The following is a 23164-nucleotide window of genomic DNA, read 5'->3' as shown; positions in this document are numbered from 1 at the left end:
ATAAAATGATTTATTTATATTTTCTTGTATTGGTATTCCCAAATAATATTACTTAATTTTCATTCATTTTCATTGGTTTTTATTTATTTATAATTTGTTCACAATTAATAAGGGGACATAACATCCAAAAAATGATCTGTTTTTTTTTTTTATGAGAAAATGATGTGTTATTGATATATAATAAAAGCCATAATAGTAATGAGTTTTTTTTTTTTTTTTGTTGAGAAATAGGTAAGATGACAGTAATGAGTTAATGTGAAAATAATGCCACACTAATAGAAAGTATTATTATGTGAGGAGAAAATATTACTCAAAATTGTTCAATAACTACTCTTACGTGGTGTTTGGTACGAGGGAATGCACATTATCCTCTACATTCGGATTTCTTCGAATATGATGCATGGAAATTTGAATGTTTGAGAATGTAATTATCTCTATATTTAATTTGATTTGAAATGTAATAAAAATCCTGAAAATATGAGATGTTTAGATTTTGTTTATTTATAAGAATCTTATCAGAATTATTTATTTTTTCCAAAATACCATTTGATTTGTAAATACAACATCAAGTTTTTTTTTTTTAAATCTTCTTCTAAATAAATTATAAGAAACAAAATATAAATTATAAATCATGAAATTTTTAATAAAACATAGTAGAACATTTTTAAATGACATGTATTATACAAAAATAATTATTTAAATTGTAAATATATTATATATATATATATTATTTCTATTGGTAAAGGAAGAGAGAATAGGTAAAATTGTCTGTTTATACAAAATGTAACTTTATTGCTGCATTTGAATGTGAATACCCACTTTTTTTTTGAAAGGAATCCACATCCCCATAAAAGGGCATTGCATGAGAATCTAGTTTCCTTGTTGTGTGATTTGCAACCAAATGTTAGAATCTCTCAATATTATCAAGAATTCTAAAACATTATCCCATACCAAATGTGATTTAGTACTTTGACACCTACTACAAATCCACCTAGATAAACTCACTCTCTCTAACACACTCAAATCATTTTTCAATGTGAAGAAAAAAAAATAGAGCTCACGTGTATGGTCATTGTCTCCGCCCTAAAATCATGTTCGATCGTTCAATAATTATTTCATAAATCAGACATCTATGATTAAAACTCAAAGTTAACATGGGATTCACACATACTATAATAAAAGGGACGTTGTAAATACTATGAAATTCATGAGATACCTTGTTGTCCATTTCTCATGCTCACCACACATTTCTCTCACCCAATAATCCAACAAAACCCAAAAAGAAAAAGGAAAAAAAAAACAAAGGAAAGAAAAAAGAAAAAGAAAAATTTATTTTTTTTTTGGGAAAAATATAAAACCACAGTGATAATTCAATTCTCATTTCTCTTTCGGTGAAATTTCCTTCATACACATCTCTCTCTTTCTCACACACACACACACATACACACTCTCTCTCTCTTCCTCTCTGAGCTCGAACCCTACCCAGTTTCTTTTCTCGCACAGCTCTTAATCTCAATCGAATTGGGTGTGAATCAAAAAGCAGAGACAGAGAGAGAGAGGATATTATAGCTGGAGAGCTCAGATAGCTGAGGACCTGTGGTGTGTGAAACGGTGCGTTTTTTTTTGGGGGTGGGACTTTTTTGAGAGAGACAAAGGAGAAAGAGGTTGAGCTATGGATGGTGATTCGTGGAGCGCTCGGCTTTCTTCGGCTTCGAAGAGGTACCAGTCGGCTCTGCAATCGCGATCAGGTGAGCTGGATTTTGAGCTTTTTTTTTTGGTGGGGTTGTTTGGTAGCTGAGAAAATGGGGGAAAAATTTTCGGTGATGGGGATTTGGAGCTTGGGTTGTTGGTTATTTGTGATGTGGGTAATTGAAAAGGTTAAGTTTTTGTGAGGTTGATGTGGTTATATAGCTTAAATGACACTTTTTTTTATGTGTTTTTGTTTGGTAGCTGAGAAAATGAGGTACAATTTTGAGGATTGGAATGTTAGAGCTCGGGTTTTTGGTTATTGTGATGTAGGACTCGGAAAAGGTTTAAAATTTCGTGAATTTGAGGTGGTTATATAGCTTAAATAACACTTGCCTTTTGTGTTCTTGTTTGGTAGCTGAGAAAATTTGAGAAAGTTTAGGAATTGGAATGTTGGAGCTTGGGTTCTTGGTTATTGTGATGTGGGAAATGGGGAAAAAAGTAATTTTTAGTGAGTTTGAGGTGGTTATATAGCTTGCATAACACTTCCTTTTTGTGTGTTTGTTTTGTAGCTGAGAAAATTAAGGAAAATTGTGGGGATTGGTATGTTGGAGGTCGAGTTCTTGGTTATTTAGATGTGGGAAATGGAAAAGGTTTAGTTTTAGTGAGGTTGATGTGGTTATATTGCCTAACACTTCCTTTTTGTGTGTTTCTTTGATAGCTGAGAGAATTAAGTAAATTTTGGGAATTGAAATGTTAAGCTTGCGTTCTTCTTATTGTGATGTGGGAAATGGAGAAGGTTTACTTTTATTGAGTTTGAGGTGGTCATATAGCTTCAATGACACTTCCTTTTTGTGTGCTTGTTTGGTATCTGAGAAATTAGGTAAAATTTTGGGGATTGAAATGTTGGAGCTTGGGTTGTTGGTTATTTAGATCTGGGTTTACTTTTAGCGAGTTTGAGGTTGTTCTAGAGCCCGAATAGCATTTCCTTTTTGTGTGTTTGTGTGGTAGCTGCAAACATTAGGGAGAATTTTGAGGATTGGAGTGTTGGAGCTTGTGTTCTTGGTTATTTAGATGGGGGAAATGGAAAAGGTTCACTTTTAGTGAGTTTCAGGTGGTTATATAGCTTGAATAGAGCTTCCTTTTTGTGTGTTTGTTTGGTAGCTGAGCAAATTAGGGTAAATATTGGGGATTGGAATGTTGGAGCATGGGTTCTTGGTTTTTTAGATGTGGGAAATGGAAAAGATTTACTTTTAGCGAGTTTGAGGTTGTTCCATAGCCTAAATAGCACTTCCTAATTGTGTTTTTGTTTGGTAGCAGAAAAAACTAGGGAGAATTTTGTGATTGGAAACTTGGAGCTTGGTTTTTGATTATTTAGAGCCTGATTGGATGAGTGGGTTTTTGGATCATATCACACAGTTTTCATAATTGAGTTCTCAAAATACGTGGTCCCACAAAAATTTTTGTGTTTGACTTAGTTTTCAACATTTGTTTCTATCACTTAAAACTCAAAAATTTAAGTTAGAGTGATGGAAACAGGAAACAACAAATGGGTGTTTTCAAAAACTGAGAATTGAGTTATGAGTTTTGAAAACTGAGATATGAAACTGAGCTATCTCTAAACCAAATGGGCCCTTAGATGTGGGAAACAGAAAAAGTTGACTTTTAGTGAGTTTCGGGTGGTTATATATAGCACTTCCTATTGTGTGTTTGCTTGGCAGCTGAGAAAATCAGGGAAATTTTTGGGATTGGAGTGTTGGAGCTTGGGTTCTTGGCATTTAGATGTGGAAAATGGAAAATGTTTACTTTTGAGGTGGTTCTATTGCCTGAATCACAGTTCCTTTTTGTGTGTTTGTTTGGCCGCTCAGAAGATTACGGAGAATTTTTTTTGGGGATTGGAATGTTGGAGCTAGGGTTCTTGGTTATTTAGATGTGAAAAACGGGAAAGTTTACTTTAGTGAGGTTGATGTGGTTATATGGCCTGAAAAACACACTTCCTTTTTGTGTGTTTGTTTGGTAACCAAGAAAATGAGGTAAATTTTTGGTGGTTGGATTGTCAGAGCTTAGGTTTTTAGTTATTTAGATGTGGGAAAGGGGAAAATTTTAGTTGTATTAAGGTTGATGTGATTATATAGCCTGAATAAGAATAACACTCATTTTTGTGGTTTTATTTGGTAGATGAGAAAATTAGGGAAATTTCTGGTCATTGGACTGTCGGAGCTTATGTTTTTGGTATTTTAGATGTGGGAGAAGGGAACCTTTTTTTTTAATGAGGTTGATGTGGTTTTGTAGCAAGAATAAAAACTCCATTTTGTAGGTTTGTTTGGAAGATGAGAGAACAAGGGAGAATTTCAGTGATTGGAAACTTTAGAACTGTTTAGATGTAGTAAACGGGAAAACGTAGTTTTAGTGAGGTTGATGTGGTTATATAGCCTTAATAACACTTTATTTTTGTTGATTTGTTTGAAGGCTGAGAAATGAGGGAAAATTCTGGTGATTGTAAATTTAGAGCTATAATTTTTGGTTATTTACATGTGGGAAATGGAGAAGGCTTACTTTAATTTAGGTTGATGTCTTTATGTAGACTGAATATACTTCCTTTTTGTGGGTTTGTTTGGTATCTGTGAAATTGAGTGAAAATTTGGTGGTTGGATGTTGGAGCTTAGGTTTTTGGTTATTTACATGTGTGAAATTGAAAAAGGCTTACTTTTAGTGAGGTTGAAGTGCTTATATAGCCTGAATAACACTTCCTTTTTGCGGGTTTGTTTGATAGTTGAGAAAATGAGGAAATGTTTTGGTGATTGGAATGTTGGAACTTAGGTTTTTGTTTGTTTAGATGTGGGAAATGGGTAATGTTTACTTTACTGAAGTTGATGGGGTTATATAGCCTGAATGATACTTCCTTTTTGTGGGTTTGTTTGGTAAATTAGAAAATTGGAACTTTCTGGTGGTTATAATGTTAGAGCTTAGGTTCTTGGTTATTTTGATGTGGGAAATGGAAAGTGTTTACTTTTAGTGAGGTTGATGTGGTTATATAGCTTGAATTACACTTCCTTTTTGTGAGTTTGTTTGTTAGATGAGAAAATGGAGGAATTTTTGGTGATTGTTGAAAATTAGGGAAAATTGTTATGTTTGAGCTTGGGCCTTGGGTTCTTGGTTATTTATATGGAAATGGAAAAGCTTTACTTTTAGTAATGTTGATGTGGTTATATGACCTTGATTTTGGTGATTGGAATTTTGGAGCTCAAGTTTTTGGTCATTTAGATTTGAGAAAGGGAAAAGGTCAATTTGTAATGAATTTGATGTGGTTATATGCTTATAGTGTGAATAACACTTCCTTTTTTGTGGATTTGTTTGGTAGCTGAGAGATGAGGGAAAGTTTTAGTGAATTTAATGTTAGAGCTCAAGCATTAGAAAATATGTTTTCTATCACCTACATGGCACTTTTTGTGTGTCGTTTGGGAGCTGAGAAAACTAGGGAAACCACTATAATGTTAGAACTTAGAATTTTTATATTTCTTCTTTTTGATTTGATAAATGTGAAAGATTACTTTTAGAGAGACTAATGTGATTATATGGCTTGCCTTGTATGACTTCCTTTTATGGCTTTGTTTGGTAGCTGAAAAATGAGGTAAATAGTGATGACTTGAGTGTTGGAGCTTAAATTATTTGTTGTGTCAATTTTGGACGGAAGATTACTTTAGAGGTTGGTCTAATGTTTGACCTGAAGATTTTTATTGTATTTTGCTGCTGCTGAGAGAGTTATGAAAGATTTTTGGATATTTTATTATTCAAATTTGGGTAATTTCTTTAAAGCAACTGTTGTAACATTTTTCTGAACATTTTTACAAAATGTCAGGTGTACTGATATCTGAGAAAATGAAGGAAAAATTATGGGTTTAAGATTTTGGTTTTAACTTTTTGTTAATCAGGCCAATGAGCCATGGCTCAAATGGCACATCCTGCTCTCACAGGTGTGGGTAGAGCGTAATATTGTGGGTCCAAAAACACATGGGATGCATATTGTAGCTTACCAATCAATTAAGATTAGTTAAGAGTATAGAAATGAAGTTTTCATTGAACTTGATGCCACTGTTTGGCTTTGAAGTTGCCTTTTTGTGTGTGTAAATATGTTTTGTTTCTTTGCTTATAGAGGCAGACAAGGGAAAGAAACTAAAGTGTAAATATTGCTTAGTTCCGCTTTGTTTGATGTGGTGTATTTGGAAGGAACGCAATTGGCGGGCTTTTGAGGATTTAGATAGATCTGATGACCAGCTACTTGCTCTCTTTACTGGTTCCCTCTATGATTGGTCTAGGTCTTAAAACTCACATCTAGTGATTCTTTCCTTTGTTCCTTAGCTCTCTCTTTCCTTGTAATTAGTTTTTCTTTTTATGTTTTTGCTTTTCTTTCTATTTTTGTATTGTTTGATATGCTTTGTACTACTTTGCATATAGCAGCTTTTTTTAATATACATCTTTCTTAAAAATAAAAAAAAAAAAATTTGAAAACTGCTTGCTTTGGACTAGATGTACAAAGCCTTTAATTATAAGCTCCATTTGGTTGCAAGAATGATGATCAGACAGAAGAGAATTGAACTTTGAAAGTCCAATTATTTGGTTTTTTTTCCCTCAGTATTGTTTTACTTGGTTTTCTCAAAATGGAGGTCTTAATTGCTCTGTGATGTGTATGCAATGTGATATTTTTTGGCGCTTACTGAAGTAAAGTTTTGCAATGCAGATATGTTCATGGGATTTGAAGAAATTGATGGCGATGATGATATAAAGGAAGAGTTTCCATGCCCTTTCTGTTCAGAGTATTTCGATATCGTTGGACTGTGCTGCCACATTGATGAAGAACATCCTGTAGAGGCGAAGAATGGGGTATTACTCCTTGTCTATTAATAACCATCTCCATATGTTACAACTTACAAGCAAGAAGATGTTGAAACCTTGAAATATCTTCTTTCTTTCTTTTCCCCAAAATGCCTTGTTCGTTGTGTTTACATGTTTATTAAAAAGTTAGTTCATGCTTATAAACTAGGCATCTAATGGATGGCATGATAAATTTGTTTTTAATCAAGCAATGTTTTGCTCAACTTAATTTACAAAGCCTAAACTTCCAACTATTGGAGTTTTTCTGCATGGCTATTGGTTAAAGAGTTGGAATTTAAGCCAACAGAGAGTTAAGCTGGTCCTATTGATTTCCTCTCATGATATTAGGTAGCTGCTGCTTCAACTTTTACTGCCCTGGGTGGCATTAGAATTCATTTATTCACTGGTTAAATGAAATTGTTGATGAAATGCTGGTATCCTATTAAATTATGTTAATCTATTAATACACACAAAAAAAAAATATTGATGTAAGAGATTGTAACCCTTAATTGCTTTGACTTTTGGCATATTGATTCATACCAACCAATAGGCTTTTGCAGCTGATGATGGTACGTGCCCCTTTTGTTTATTTAGGAAAGTGGGACTTGACTTCTTGAAAAGCCACTTACTTGCACATGATGGTGGGTCTTTGATTTTCAACCCACTAGTGGTTTGGGATATGATCAGGATAGTGTGGATTAGGGTGTCTGTGATGGGCTGAAAATTTAAGTTTGATTGATACCCTGTCTGGTTTAAGATCATGGAAGTTTAAATCTTTGGTTTCGTGGCTTTTGTTTGTCATATAATAGATAAAAATATAATTTTCCCGTTTCCCTAATGGGAGGGTGCTTATTGGACCTTAATATTGCTCATTATGGGTATTGTTTCTCTGCAGGTATGTCCAGTTTGTGCAATGAGGGTGGGGGTTGATATGGTTGCGCACATTACCCTACAACATGGAAACATATTTAAGATATCCTTTACTTTTGAGTTATTATCTATTACAAGTAGTCTGCAATCTTTTCATGCATTGTTTTCGAGTCAGTTTTTTTTTGTTGAATTCCAAGCCGACTTGCTTGAACATTCTGCATGTGTTTTGAAGGAACAACTTTTATGGCATCTGAGAGAATAATTGAAAATGATATGGATCTCTAATGTTTTAAATTAACAAATTATCTTTTCCTGCACTTTCTCTGAAGGATTGGTTCCTCTGAAGGTGCTGGAAAGATCAGAAGAATTGATTTTTGTCCATCCGCTACTTGCCTTTTGTTTAACTCATTCATTTGTCTACACGGGTTTCCCTCATTTGTTTCTCTTTTTTTAATCAACTCCCCACCCCCCAACCCCGCCAAAAAAAAAAAAAACCAGTAGGAGACTAATGAAACACATAATAGTAAGTCGTGTGAAGATCAATTAACTTTTCTTGAGATGTATTTTTTCTACTTTCTTGGTCTTTGGGTCCATCAATATACTTAAATTTAAGTTGTGCATTGCCAATTATTTGGTAACCACTTTCTTTATATCAAGCGACACCTCCTCCTCTGGTAAGAACAAGGTTGAAGATGAGGTTGTGAAGTCAAGACTCACCAGCACATGTAATTACTAATAAAAAAATTATCACAAGAGTTTGACACAATGATTCCTTAACAATTGTTTACATGCAACGCAAGAGAAAAACACGTAAAAGTGGAGCACATTCTACACTATCTTTATTGAGGAAAGAGCTGCGAGAAGGAAACTTTCAGTCCCTTTTTGGGGGTTCTTCCTGTATAGTCTCTTCATCCAACGCAGCACCAGATCCATTGTTGTCATCATTTATTTTGCCCATGGCTGATGATTTTGTATCTGCTCAACCTCAGTTTTCACCTGAAACAAGCTCAGTCAAGAAAAAAACAGAGCAGAAAGTGTCAGAGCGGTATGTAATTGCATTTCCAACCTTTTTTTAATCCATTTTAGTAAGTTATTTTATTTTGTGCTAGGATTCATGTCAATGTTGATGTGGTATCAATATAACCATTGTCTTTGATTGTGTGCTAATATCATGTGGAGATTTTTCTTCTAGTTGAAGGGTATTTCACACAATTTTCCTTTGAAGCATGTTAAAGTCTCACAACAAATTGTGCTGGAATATTTGGTTGAGAGAATCATAATATCATTTCTATGTATTCATGTCTGATTTGGGAATATTCCATGTAATTTGGTTTTTTAATCTATAAATATCATTCAAACTTACAATTGACATGTAGTGTACTGCATAATTTATATGTAGTGTACTGCTTGAGGTTGATTAAGATTGTGCAGTCTTTGCAGTAGAATTAGTCAAGTTGAACTGGTTTCCCATCTGTTCTATGCATTTTCCAAAGGAAAATTGAATGAAAGCCCAGAACACGCAAGACTGAAGCGTTCCTATAACACCTATGTTACCCAGCTAGCTTAACACCTGACCTAATAACTCTAGGCCAAGCTGGACACTCCAGAATAAAGGTTGTTGAATGTGAAACACACCCCCCTATTCATCAAAAAAATAAAGTAAAACACATACATCCCCACACAGATTTGCAATCATGCATGTAGCAAAATGCAAATTCTGAATTTTTCTACATCCATATACATTTGATTGTAGCACATAACAAATTAATCCAGGAAGATATGATCAATAAGTATACGCAGCAAAAGCATTTGTCACACACACAAGCAAGCATTCACAGTCATGCATGCGTATGCAGATTCTGAACTTTTTGCCTCATCCATATAAAATTTGTTTGTTACACATGAAAAATTAACCCATGAAGAAATATGATCTATTGGTTTACGCAGAAAAAGCATTTGTAAACTTTAGGCCTTTTTACACATCATCTCAAGTGCTGTGCCCACCACTTTCCTTGCTTACAGCCAAATGCTAGTGTGAAAATGTTTAGCAGAAACACAAGCCACGTTACTACAAATTGTCCATACTCTTCTCTTCTCTTCGGCAAATTCACCATGTTTTATGTAATTTCTTGTTATTTACTTATTTTTCTGGCCAATTCTGATGTTCATTTTTTTTTTTTTTTGTAATTTTTTTGGTAACAGAAATGTTCAGTCGTCTCCCTTCTCTATCAAGGATCAGGAAGAGAAGGCAAAAAGATGCGAGTTTGTTCATGGGCTGTTGTTGTCCACCATTCTTGATGACAATTTATGAAGAAAGTTCATAATTGCTGCTTAGTGGTATTCAAAGTTACAACCAACAGCTCTGCATCAACATATGGTTTGTTTGTAGTGAATATGCCAATGTATTAAAACCCAGAGTGTGGAATAAGGTGTAGGAATGAGTGTAATTTATGTTGCATGTGAACTTTAGTTGCTAGGCCTGAACATACTTTTATATCACCTTTCAAATTCTGGTCATAAATTGAAAAAGAAAAAGTTGAGTTCTTCCTATGATTGGCCTTGATTTTCAACTGATATCTGCATTAATTATGTTCTTGGAAGTTCATCTTGATTATTTTGTAGATATAAACAGCATTCTCATTGTTCCCAATTAAGTTTAACTAACGAAACTGAATGACTGGTTCCATGCCTTTTAACTGAAAACTTGCTTCTTCCCCCCCACCCAAAAAAAAAAACCTTTTCCTTTTCTTTTTGTTGCTTTCAATTGGGGTTATGGAGATTTGAACAGTGGTTTTTCTCATTGGAGAGGTTGGGCAATGTCAGTGTAAGCCGTGGGCTCTCATGTGAACTTTATTTGTGAGGTCCGAAATACTTTTATATCATCTTATAATTTCAAGTCATAAATTGAAAAGGCTCTTGGCTCAGTTTCTAGGCAGCATACTTTTATTTATATCATCTTTTAATTTATGGCCATAAATTGAAAAGAAAAAAAAGAAAAAGAAAGTTAGTTGTTCCCATGAATGGCATAAATTTTGCAACTGACATTTGCATCAAGTATATTGCTTGGTAGTTCATCTTTGAGTCATCCAGTAAATTGGGATTGGAATGGGAATTTATTTGTTAAAATTGTTATATTGTACATACAACATTTTTTCCAAGTGTTTCCCATCAACTTAAAAAGCTCAACTTGGTGTTTCTAACGAAGATATTCAAGGTTTATATTCTCCTCCACTCTCCCCTCCTTCCCTCCCAAAAAAACTTCTACCTCCAACTATCAAATAATTATTTAAAAAAAAAAAAAACCACCACCACCTCTTTAACTGATTTTTTTGTTTGTTTTTGGATGGTGCTCTTTAACTGAATTTATTGTCTATGAATTGTGATTTCTAATATGGCTTATTGATTTGTAAATTATTTTTAATGTGAGAGTATTTTATTCTTAAGCTTTGAAAGCTTTTTAATTCATTCTTTGCCTCCTCATAGATGAAATTTTGATTCCATCCCTATAGGCACCCATTAAAAAGGTAGAAAAAAGGAAGCTAATAATTTGAGTGTTTGGAATTTGGTTGTTTTTGCTTAGGATGAAATATTTTGTCAATTCTAGAGAATAAATCTTACAACATACAAAAAAATAGAAGATTGTGATTAGTGCAATATCACTTTTCTAAAGGATTACTTCTGATATTATTTTTATCGTACACTAATCACAACTTATTATTTTAACAAAAAAGAAAAGAAAAGTATATATATATATAGACACACACTTGATCAGTCCCATTCAAGTGATGAATCCTCCCGGCAAAGTGAAGGCACTTTTCTGTGGGGGTGGTGTCACTGTGTCGGTGGTTGCATGAGGGAGGACTTGGTGGTATTGGTGGATACCTATAAAGTTTGTTAAAAATGATTTTTACAGTGTTGTGGTGGCTGAAGTGTGTTAGCAACTTGTAACTTGTTCTAGATAACTACGTTAGTAAAGAAACAAAAAAGAATAAAGTTGTAACTTGTTGTGTTACCCAACTTGGCTTGCGGTGGGGTGGTGTGTTTGTAAGTTGTAACTTCTTCTATTTTGCAACTGGTTGACACCGTTGCCCCAACTGATATTAACCTAATCCAAATTATAATGATTAATATTTGGGACACATCATTTTTCCAAATAAAACAATGTTACAACTTAAAAACATAATAGATTTCAAAACTTTTTTTTTACAAGGTGATGACTATTTCCACAATATCACTTTCACATAAAACAACTATTGAAATCACTTTGACTATATACAAATCACAACGTGCCATTTCAACAGTTACGATTAAAAAAAAAAGGAATATAGTGCCTTTGACTATGTCAAAACTCTTTAGCTGAGGCAAAAGTTTGGGAAAAAGAAAAAGAAGGGCCGAAAAGTAGTAAAATGTTTCCTTTTTAATTTATTATACTTTTAGGTGTGTGTCAAAAAGGTCTACGATGTTACTTTTATTTTGATTTTGAATTGAGATTTTTAAGTAAAATTGAAGGATTTTGATAGAAGCAAGAGGGAACAGATTGGTTATTTAAATATTTTTGTTTACTTCTTTTATATATGTTTCAAAGCAAGGGTTAATGATATAGATTTTTTTTTTACACAAACTTAAAAGTACAATGACTAATAAAATATTTCAAAAGATAAAAGACCATTTTGAAACAAAGGGTAAAAATTGAGGACCAAATGTGTAATAATTATTATTATTATTTAAATAGAGAGCTAATAAGATATTGGTACTTTTGGTTTTGACTCAGTGACCAAAGATTCTGGAAAGAAACAAGGTGGCCGCAACAGTTAACGACTATGTCTTACATTAAAATAACCGAAACAACTGTCATATGATAACAACGTTTTGTGTGGTATAGCTTATGTCAGTGACTCTTAAATTTTGCTTAAAAAATAAGCTGAACAAAAATACCAAGGAAACTGAAAAAAAGTTCATCTTTAAAAAAGCAAAATATAAACAAACAAAAATGCCAAACTAAGCCATTAACAACGACACCTTCATGTGAAATTATCTGCAAGATTACCATTAAGTAGTGCTAAACAGGTACAAGCAGTGACTAAGAACCATTTTGGTTTTCCCCTGAAAAATTTTTAATGCAGTAACCAATGCATTAAGAGGAAGAAAATTTGACTTCTTGAATATTAGCTGTAAAAATAATTGAGTAAGAATAGTGTTGTGTGTTCAATGTCAGTGAATAATCTCTATAAACAAGTTAACCACAAATTTCTTGTCTAACTCCTAAACAAAAAATGTGCAGCAAGACATACTTGCTGCATCAATATCCCTAAAGACCTAGACTCAACCATGTCGGTGGCATTTTTGCATCCATGATCTTCTTCACCACATCCCCTACAAAAGAATCGAAACAAGAAGAGCAGCAACCCTTCATCAGACTTGTCTGTCCACCTGTCATTAATTCAATGTGGGAACAGACTGATGGTGGGGGAATGGAATAATAAACCTCGCTCTTCGTATGCTCAAGCCCACATGCAGCTAATATGGTGTGTGTAGAACTCCTTGCAATGTCCTTGAAAGTATTCCCTGAATCAAAAGAATAAGTGCAGTTTGAGCTTTTCCACAGACATGGTAGATAAGAAATCAACTCAGCAAGAAACAATTGTTGCTCTAAGGAGAAAGAGCTAGACTTGATTAAGCTGAACTTCCAGAATTATTTCTACTGCAGACTGTCTGGAGTTCCTGAATACATTGAGCTTTCATTAGTTTTCTTGTATTTTCCTTTATTTTTGTTTCTTGGTTTGGGCATTTCCTCTGTATTCTTCCCATGTAGTAGGATTGCACCACTTTTGTGCTTTTTAATTAAATTTTATTATTTATAAAAAATACTCAACAAAATAGAATGCATCAAAAGTAGTGGCAGCATCATATATTAGAAAATAATTATAGAACTTATTCTTATGTTTCTAATGCATATGTTGCTTTAGTATTTCCTAAACAAGGATTTTATGTTCCAATTGAGTGCCGTAGTTGAAGATTCTCCCTAGACACTACAAGTATAGTTTTAAACACTTACAATGTCTAGGGGCTAAGTGATGTTGATAAAATAATATAAATTTTTGCATACCTAAATCGATATCTCGGGCCAAGCTCTTCAAATGGGTTTTAACCATTAATTGCAATTGTTCCTTTGCCATGTGAAACTCAATCCCCTCTCTAACTGTACAAGGTGAAGCACTACTATCAGACCCAAAGTTTGATGATCTGTTGAATGGATGGAGTTGCTCATAACCCGGTATTGTATTCATCCCTGACTGTTCAGGCCATAATGTCCCATTTAAAGACCTATCAGTAGATGTCATAGTCTGGTCCTGAGCTGCTTGCCTTCTCACAAAGCTTAATCTCGAGGGAAAGAAATCCCTACTTTGGGATGATGAAGAGGGATTGTCACGTAACCTATCCTCCAAGAACATGTGATATGGCATCCCTGTGTCGTGTGTCCTTGTTTGTTGACTTGTTGTATCCCTGCCTTGATTATTTAGAGAATTTAAAAAATCACTACTTGAATTGACAGCTGACATCCCATCAGTTCTACTAGCCATAGAATTTCTATTAGAGGAAATGAGTTGTTGTATGTGACGATGTATCCAGCGTCTCCCTGAAAGAGTTGGTGCCCCTGCTCCAGTTACTGGAGAAGCTGCAGGAGAACTTCCAACAGGAAATCTGGGAGAGGAAAGATTCCCAAATCCTTGGGGAAATGGTGTACAAGGTGAGGACATTGAATTGAGGTCTAAACCTTCTCTAATATTTACAAGAGGTGGGGGTCTATTAGACATGTTGTTGCTTCTAATCCTTTGATCAGGCAGATGATCTTGTGCTTGGGAACTTGAAGATACCATAGCACTGGGTCTACTACAATCGTTACAATACCAATTACCTTCGGGTACCTCCCGTCCAAGACCAACACAATAGGTGTGTGCGGGAGAATCACAGATATCACACAGCAACATGAGACCATCATCCCCACCTTCATGACATTCTGTACAAATCACACTCTCATATGGATCAAGGTAACTCCTAAGTTCTTCCTCAGTGGGTTGATAAACCTGTATAAAGCAATGAACCCAATTCAAACCAGAAAATAAGTATTAAGCAACCAGAAATTCTAAATAAGCACAGAACAGTAAGAGGAAAGCAATAAGATACCTGATCACGCTCAGGCACTGGAATCTCCACTTCTCTCAAATCAATTCCTGCTGCTGACCTTGCAGGCTTAATGATTGTTTTGAACCTCTGCTTGCACAGAGGGCAACGAGATTCCACTTTTGACCACTCCATTATGCAAGCAAAACAAAAATAATGAGAGCAGCAATCCAGTGTTCCCCTTAATCTTCTTTTATCTTCTTCAGACAGGCAAATTCCACACACCTGCTTCACCACCTCAGTCTTCACTTCCTCCACCTTCTCCTTACCCTTCTTAATCGAAGGTTCCTCTAACTTCTCCTTACCCTTCTTTACCAGACGTCTTCTTCGTTGATGTAAATTCCCGACCTCCTGAGTTCCACTTGGCAAAGATGAACTCCTTAAACTAGTTCTCAAACTTCTAGAAAACTCCATGGTTTCTCTCACTGGCTGTTTCTCTTCTTCAGACATAGTATGTTTCTCTTCTTCAGAGATAGTATGTTTCTCTTCCTCGGAAATGGTATATTCACAATCAGATGATCCAGAAGACACAAAATCTGAATCCAAACAAACAACATACCTCCTCCGTCTTCGACCTGATTTTTTCTTGCTCCTCTCTCTCACAACCGGTCTATTATTAACAAACTCATCATCATCATCATCATCATCATCATCATCATCGTTGTCGTCGTTGTCGTCGTCGTCATCATCATCCAATTGAAGTTTCCTCCTAAACCCACCATTCTTTCTTTTTTTATTACCCAAAGGCTTCTTTGGAACCTTAGGGTTCCTTCTCCTTTTCCTACCTCTAACAAGACCCTTTTTCTGCAAACCTCTCTTGCTCACTTTCATATTATTTCTCTTCTTTCTATGCATCAATTCCTCTTCCGCATCTGAACAATCATCTTCATCAGGGGTAAATTCCTCATCCTCATAATCGGGCTCCTCTACCTCGTCCTCGTCCTCCACCTCCACCTCCTCCTCCTCCTCTTCCTCCCCATCATCATCATCATCAACTTTATAATCCTCATCCTCATCCTCCTCCTCATCTTCTTCTTCATCATCCCCCATAACCCTTCTCCTCTTTCTCTTTGTTTTCACTACAATTTTCTGCTGCCCCGACCGACCCTTTTGCACTTTTGATCTAGCCTTTGATCTAACAACCTTCCTCACCACCCCCTTCTCTTCCTCCTCCTCCTCATCCTCTTCAATAAACTTATCAAAACTCTCTTCTGAAGCACATCCGTCTAAAGAAGAGCAATAATCCTCATCAGAACCATCTGAGACCACGTTTTCATCATTGGAAACCACATAATCCTCATCTGAATCATCAGAACCCTTATCTTCAGACCTGACCCTTCTCCTGAAATTCCTCTTGCTACTCATCTTTCCTCCCCTGCCCATCTATTCCTACAAAACCAACAGAAAAACAAAATTCCAAAAACCCCAATTCAATCACATAAACAAATATGTAAGATTCTTTGTTTCACCAAATGATATCGAATCCAATCCAATCCAATAAAACATACAGTAACAAAAATCCTAAAGATTCTTTCTCTAACCTCCTTTTTTGTGCTCCTAGCTTAAGCTCCACAACTCAAAATGCTCTAACCAAAAAATATATATATATACAATATATAGCTATATCTGATACAGGAAAAAGTACCATTCACCCAAAATTGAAAATTCCTTTATCACCGATCTATTTCAGCACAGAAAACAAAAACCCAAAAACCAAAACAGCCATAAAATAAAATCCAAATCCCAGATTTGTTCTACAAATTGCTTCAAATTTTACACCCAAAACAGAAAAACAAAAACCAAAAAAAAAAAAAAAAAAAAAAACCAAAACTTTACCTTTGGATAACATTTTATTTCAAGTCCAATTTATCTAAAAATAAAAACCCACCATTATTTTTAGAAAAAACTTCCAATGAAATCTCAAACAAACTCAGAAAACATGAAAAACATAAAAATTGTGCCCATCTAAAAATATATACATATATTTTTTACAATATTCATAAATAAATTTTCACAGAGAGAGAGAGAGAGAGAGAAAGAGAGGGGTTTTGGTACCTGAGAGAGGAGGAAGAGAAAAGCACCAGAAACAATGGAAGTGTTTTTCTTTTTTACACGGATTCTGAAAATGTTTTTGCTTTCAAATGTAAAGAGAGAGACACAGAGAGAGAGAGAGACACAGAGTATTATTAATATTAATATTAATATTAATAATTTTATTTTCGTAATTATCAATATTCTATGTTTTATTTTTTTATGTCGTAATAACGTTGACACTTATGGCCTACGCAACTTGGCAACTACATTGGATGAGGAGGTTCGGATGGTTAGATTACCAAAATGCCCTTATTCTTTATGGCCTTTGAACGGTGAATTTGACTCTTTTGGATATTTTCGTCATTTTCCTTTTTCCAAAGGCAATATTATCTTTGTACTATTTCTTAACATTTTACTATTTTTATGGAAAATTAAAAAACAAACAAGCAAACAAGTGAAAGATGTTTAAGGCATGTTTGGTATATTAATTTAAACCTATGTTTTCAGTTTTTAAACAATAGTATAAGTATTTTCACACACTTTTTCATTCACGTGTATTTTCAAAAAAACTAAAAACTGTTATTTAAATATACGTATCAAACGGGTCCTTAAATTTTTTTTTTTTTTTTAGAATGAAAAATGTTTAAAGTTGGAAATTGTGATTGGGGTATTATCAATTTTTTATATAGAGCTATCACTAACATCATTTTTATCGTGTGTTAGTAAGTTAAAACTTAAAAATAAAAAAATAATGTTAAGGTAACAAGTAACATGTTATGATTTAAGCAATATTACTTTTCAAAAAAAAAAAGCAATATTAGATTACAATAATAAAACTTGGTTCCGGTTAATGAATATTTTTTAGGTATTTGTTAATTTATCTTATTTTTTAAAAGTATCGATACTATTTTTATGGGAAATATAAAAAATTGTAAAAAAAAAATCAATTATTTTTTTCTTTTTACATAAAATTTTTCTAAAAATATTCATAAATCAATGCCTTTATTTACTTTTCTCCTATGATTCAAGGTATAGTTATTTTATACCTACCGAGTTTTCAATTAAATTCAAAAACACTTGAAAATTGGTCAACAAAAGTAAAGATAGTGTAACTTTTATGTGTAACTAAGTTTTATTCTAATAAAGTCAACTAATAAAGTCTCTAATAGTTGAATAAGAGTTTTGAGATTCAATCTCCACTTACACCAAAATTCAATTGGTATCTTAATCTAATGATAAATAATTATCATAAAAAACAGAAGTTAAAACTCTCAATTAAAAAAAAGTTTATTCCATCACTAATATTATTTTTTGTTATGTACCATCTCAATGTGAACGGGTATGAAAAATTATGTAAAAGAAAGAAGTGGAAAACTCAAACCGAGAAAATGAGTACATAATTATGTTGTTTGGACCATTGTCGTAATGATGGTTTTTTGCAATATGTGAAATTCACAACTTGGCCTAGTAGAAAAACAAAAACAAAAAGTGAAAAGGACATTTATTTTCGTGATTAATTATTTGACCCAGTATAGTAATTTGCTGATATGATTGGTGGCCACTATTCCTATGAAAGATTTAAAGATAATGGATACTTATTTTTGGCTTTTACAGTTATTGTGCTTATATAATGATTAAAAAAATCAAGAAAGTGTAAGAGCCTAATTGATTCTATAAAAAATTAAAGAAAGAAAATGAGAAGAATTTCTTTTGATTACAAAGAATAATATTAAATTGAGGATTTGACCATAAAAGGAAATAAAAAGTAATTGTATAATATCCTAAACAAGATAACATGTGACATGAGATCTTCTAGTTCCCATTTACCCTCATAATCTTTCTGAGTCATTGCATATCACTATAGTTATAAAGTTACTCAATTAAAAAAATTCTTAATCAACCCACTTAATGAAGAAGTCATATGGATTACACTCTTTTTTTTTTTATTACTATATGAAGATTCTATGTAAATTATTTATTTATTTATTTATTTATTGCTTTTTTTTTACTATCTGTATGTTCTACCTGAATCACCTATTTATTTTATTTAACTTTTACCTTTTATTTATAATATTTTAAAAAAATTCACAACAAAAAACTAAATAAATTATTTCCAAAACTGATATGAAATACAGTAAAATTGAAGAGGCCCAACAAAATAATTTAAAAAATTTTTTTTTTTGGGTAAATAACAAAATCAAAATCACCAAGGCCACAATTTGTCAAATTGAGAATAGAATGATGCATGTTAGGCATGTGTCCTAATTATTGTCATTGGGTGATTTTACGGGAATACCCTTCCAACTTGAAGAGCAGGTTTTTTTGGGTTGTAGTGTTGACGAGCAGTTGAACTGTACTTTTGACTTTAGGAATGATAGTATACACTACCGCACACCACACTGCAGAGCACCATCAACTTTCAGATGTTAATCAGGACCGTTGAAATAGAAGAGTCTTAGAAATACAGTCCTTTTTGTTTTTTTAATGCATATGCCTCGTACACAAATGGTGCCCCACACATCCCAATTAGAGATTTTAATTTGATGGCTACTTTGTTTGTAGTAGCCTTGTGGAAAGTCGGGGGTGGGAAAAGTCAAATTGTGCAGTCTCTGACCTCAAAGTATAGTATAAAATGGTGTAAAACATGAGCCAGGTGCTATCAAAATAAATTGTGACACTGCTGTAACGGATCAAAAGGTAGCCATTGCAATTGTGGCTCATGATCATCGAGAGGATTTTGTGTGGGGTGAGACACAGTTATTACATGGATGCTCCTCTGTTGATGCTGAAGATTCAACAATAAGATTGAGTGTTCAAGTTACATGTAAGAAGGACTTAGAAATGTCATTATGGAAAGTGATTCCTTGGAGTGTGTTCTTGGTTTAGACGAAAAAAATACAAAATATTTGTTGGACCGTAAGCCGTGTCACTCCACCTCAAAACTAATTGATGGTGAATAAGTCACACTTAACTCTTTTATGGCATTTGATATTGTGCCCTAGGGACCTATTTTTAGATTAGCTGTAAGGAGTTGAGTTGAATTGTAATCTCCCCCAATAATCCTTCCCTGACAATGACACTTCCTCGACTCGAACCCATGAACTTGACTCTGATACCAAATCAAAAATGCTATAATAACCTTAGCAAATATTTAGAACCTTAAACCATGCTTTTTACGGCTAAATCACTTTTAAGCAAAACTAATAAGATTAGTCAAAGTGTAAGTGATTAATCAATTTCCATAAACCAAGAGCTAGGCTAAATAAGGCATATCAAATATAAAGCAATATGAATAAAGTAAAAGCACACGATCCAAAGCTAAACACCAAGAATTATTTAGAAAGAGGAAAGCCCAAAATCTATGGCGGAAAAACTTGTCCCCCAACCACCTGTCGAAAATTCCCACTAGACAAGATAGTTGCAGTACTTAAGAACAGTATGAATCCTCCAAGCGCACAAGCCTATAAGTACTTGAGTCCTCCTAGCTCCAGCTAGCAACCGAGTTCAGAAAGTCCTTTCTCTTTCTAGCTTACCAGAGAACCTCCATTAAAGCACCAATGAAAACACCACCAAAATAAATTGAAATGTGAAAATGGCTTCTTAATTTCCAAGAACCTTCATTCCACTCACAAGGTTTGTGTTTGGGTGAGATGAAAGAATACAATATATGTCTCAATCAAGGATTGAAAGAGATGGAAAAGAGATGATAGAGTTATTTTTGCTAAAAACCAAAAACTCTCTCTTTTCATACATAAAATGGTCTCTTTTTGATATTCAACTTATGTTCTAGGGTTTGTTAAGACCCTTATCTGAAGGCTTAGCCACGCATAACAATTGCGAGGATGTGTGCTTACAAAATCACAATGGCCAGAAAATAGAGTAGAGTACATTGATCGTGTAACTCGCAACCTTGTTGCGGCTTGGCTAGTCGTGAGATGGTCGCGACTTGCCTATTAATCATTTTGATCTTGACGTTTTACCACGTGTCACTTGTAGGAAAGCAGGCCGCATAAAGGTCGTTTCAGATCATGAGATGACTTTGAATGCAGCTTTACAAATAGCAAACGAGGCGTAAGTACTTCTACCCCAAATATAATTAAGTCATGGAAAGATGCATTAAAAAGTAAATAAATACAAATAAATTTGTTGTTGAATAAAGCTAACAAATATGGACTTCTCAACCTGCATGATATAAGAGACATCTCTTCCACATTGTCCAAAGTTTGTTTTTCCGGACTAGAAGAGAAGTCAATAGTGCAGCTCAAGCCCTTGAAAGTGGGCTCTATGTCTTAATTTTGCTGGATCTATTCCTTTTGTTGTGTATCTCTAATCTGCTTTTGATGTTTTAATTGAGAACTACTGTGCACAATTTCTTTTTGTTAAAATTAATTATTGAGTATAAAAAAATTACATATAAATTACATTTATGATAATATTTATTAAGATTCAAATCATAAAGCATCAGTAACTTGCAATTACTAATTTTCCTTAAGAAAGAAAAAGAAAAAACAAAACAAAACCTGCAATTACTAATAAGTCAAGAGCTTAAAAGAATTTCCAAATCATGTAAGTTGGTTTATAAAAGTTGAAGTTGCGTTGAGTGGTTACACTATTTGTTTTACTCAAGACAAACACTCATTAAAGATTTTAGTGAATTAAATATCTATATGATTTCAAATTAAGCCTAACTTAAAAAAATTAATAAAAAGTATGAGCATTTTAAAACACTTTAATTATATATATATATATATATATGTGTGTGTGTGTATGTAGCACTTAAAACCCAATCAAACATTGGGCCTTGGACCAAAATGGGCCCAGAACGTACCTCTTCTAGATATGGGGCCCAACTACAGAGATACATACTCTAGAATACAGGTAAAAGGTGAAGCAAGAAGTCATTAGAAGTGCCCTAAGACCTTGAACCTTGGAATCTAACTTAACTGGACCCATCACCTTAGTCCTAGCATGAGTAGACAACTTGAATTGTTTGAGGTGAGAGCCTATTGACTACTCTATCCACACCAATTCATGTTCCAAGCTACTAAAGGCATACCACCAAGGTATGCACAGAATCCGAGGATGTCCTTTGGATCTTCCTGATAAATCCATAGAAATTCACTAGATGCAATAGTATTTAATGCAACAAATAACTTATCATAATAAAACAAGAAGCCCCCAAAGTCTTTGTTCATCTTAACCTTAAGAAAAGAAGAGTTTGCTGGAATAGAAGGCTACCTAACCATACTAGGACACCACCTACTATGGCATATGTTGGAGAAGAAAATAAGAAATGGTTTAGCTTACTTCCAGTACTTTTGAAAAATGAATCTCCTTTTGTTTTAATGAGAGACTGCACATCACCTACTAACTAAATAAAATGTGGAGATTAAAACTCATTACCACTTGTCATTGTATATTTAAAACAAAATGACATGTTCGGTTAAAAAAGTAATGAAGGTAAACCAAATCCAATAAGAAGAACCAAGCATAGGATAAGGATGAAGAAGAAAGAAAATGAAGAGTACAAAAAGAAAAGAAGACAAACAAAGAAGAGGATTCTAAAAAAAAAAAAGAGTAGAGAGAAACACTTGTGAGAGATGTAATAGAAAGAATGCATAAATAAAATAAAAAGCATATTTTCGGTTAACATAGAACTGTTTGTTTCTTGTTCAAATCTCCCTATCACGGATTATATTAAGCCCATAATAAAAAATAATTGCAATTATAAGCAAGCCAGCAAGCAGAGGCTAATTCGCTCCTTCCATAATATGTGTGTCTATATATATATATAGGGGTGGCAATTCGTGTTCGCGTGTCGGGTTCGTGTCGTGTCAAGTCATGAGTATTCGACTACATAGGTCAACACTAACCCGACCTGTTTATTAAACGGGTCAAGATTTCTCAACCCTAACACGACCCATTTATTAAACGGGTCAGTCGTGTCGACCTGTTTATCAGATTTTATCAAAATGAAAAATAAAAATTAATGAAAAAACAAACAAATAAATATTTTTAATATAAAATTTAGAACTAACGAGTAACTGCATCACAAATAATCATTCAAAGTTAAAGCATATCCCAATATCACAAATAATCAATCACAATATGTCAAAGAAAATAAATCACAACAATTAATAAGTTTATATACCTAGAGTTTGAAGGGTATATTGGTAAAATATCATTTAATTAAACGGGTCAGACGGGTCAAACAGGTTCTATGTGTTCAACCCTAACCCAACCCATTTATTAAACGGGTTAGTCGTGTCAACCCGAATATGACACGAACCCGTTAAGCCTCAACCCATAACCTGCTAATTTCGTGTCGTGTCGTGTCGGGTTCGCGGGTCGTGTCAAATTTTGCCACCCCTATATATATATATATATGAGAGAGAGAGAGAGAGAGAGAGAGAGAGAGAGAGATTGATTGATTGATGTCCACTTTTCATTATTTTCAAGAACACTCTTATTGTGTATTTTTTTTTGGGTAATTCGACAGTGCAAATATATTACCTGCAAA

General features: G+C 33.8%; 2 protein-coding genes across 2 annotated transcripts; one reads left to right on the top strand and one right to left on the bottom strand.

The window, feature by feature from the left end:
• Positions 1-1380: 1380 nt before the first annotated feature.
• On the top strand, positions 1381-9978 carry LOC142627741 (protein DEHYDRATION-INDUCED 19 homolog 3-like). Its single transcript, XM_075801613.1, has 5 exons — positions 1381-1748; positions 6425-6567; positions 7454-7533; positions 8219-8473; positions 9631-9978. Exons 1-5 carry the CDS (start codon positions 1673-1675, stop codon positions 9737-9739), a joined length of 663 nt encoding a protein of 220 aa, XP_075657728.1. The 5' UTR covers positions 1381-1672; the 3' UTR covers positions 9740-9978.
• A 2587-nt stretch (positions 9979-12565) lies between these two features.
• Positions 12566-16808, bottom strand: LOC142628137 (uncharacterized). The gene is made up of 4 exons (XM_075802144.1): positions 16666-16808; positions 14614-15999; positions 13535-14513; positions 12566-12993 (listed from the first exon to the last, which is right to left on the bottom strand). The coding sequence occupies exons 2-4, from the start codon at positions 15991-15993 to the stop codon at positions 12737-12739; spliced, it is 2616 nt and encodes an 871-aa protein (XP_075658259.1). The 5' UTR covers positions 15994-15999; positions 16666-16808; the 3' UTR covers positions 12566-12736.
• Positions 16809-23164: the final 6356 nt, after the last annotated feature.

Source organism: Castanea sativa, chromosome 3, assembly GCF_040712315.1.
Source record: "Castanea sativa cultivar Marrone di Chiusa Pesio chromosome 3, ASM4071231v1".
In the NCBI taxonomy this organism is placed as follows: Eukaryota; Viridiplantae; Streptophyta; class Magnoliopsida; order Fagales; family Fagaceae; genus Castanea; species Castanea sativa.
Note: the sequence above shows the minus strand (reverse complement) of the source record. Positions and strands in the feature narration are given on the sequence as shown.

Coding starts and splice junctions, on each gene's coding strand:
- LOC142628137 (XM_075802144.1), bottom strand. CDS start 15,993: ATGGGCAGGGGAGGAAAGATGAGTAGCAAGAGGAATTTCAGGAGAAGG. Junction 14,514..14,613: donor CAGTGCCTGAGCGTGATCAG/GTATCTTATTGC, acceptor TGCTTTATACAG/GTTTATCAACCCACTGAGGA. Junction 12,994..13,534: donor GGCCCGAGATATCGATTTAG/GTATGCAAAAAT, acceptor CTTTTGATTCAG/GGAATACTTTCAAGGACATT.
- LOC142627741 (XM_075801613.1), top strand. CDS start 1,673: ATGGATGGTGATTCGTGGAGCGCTCGGCTTTCTTCGGCTTCGAAGAGG. Junction 1,749..6,424: donor GGCTCTGCAATCGCGATCAG/GTGAGCTGGATT, acceptor TTTGCAATGCAG/ATATGTTCATGGGATTTGAA. Junction 7,534..8,218: donor CATGGAAACATATTTAAGAT/ATCCTTTACTTT, acceptor AATTGTTTACAT/GCAACGCAAGAGAAAAACAC.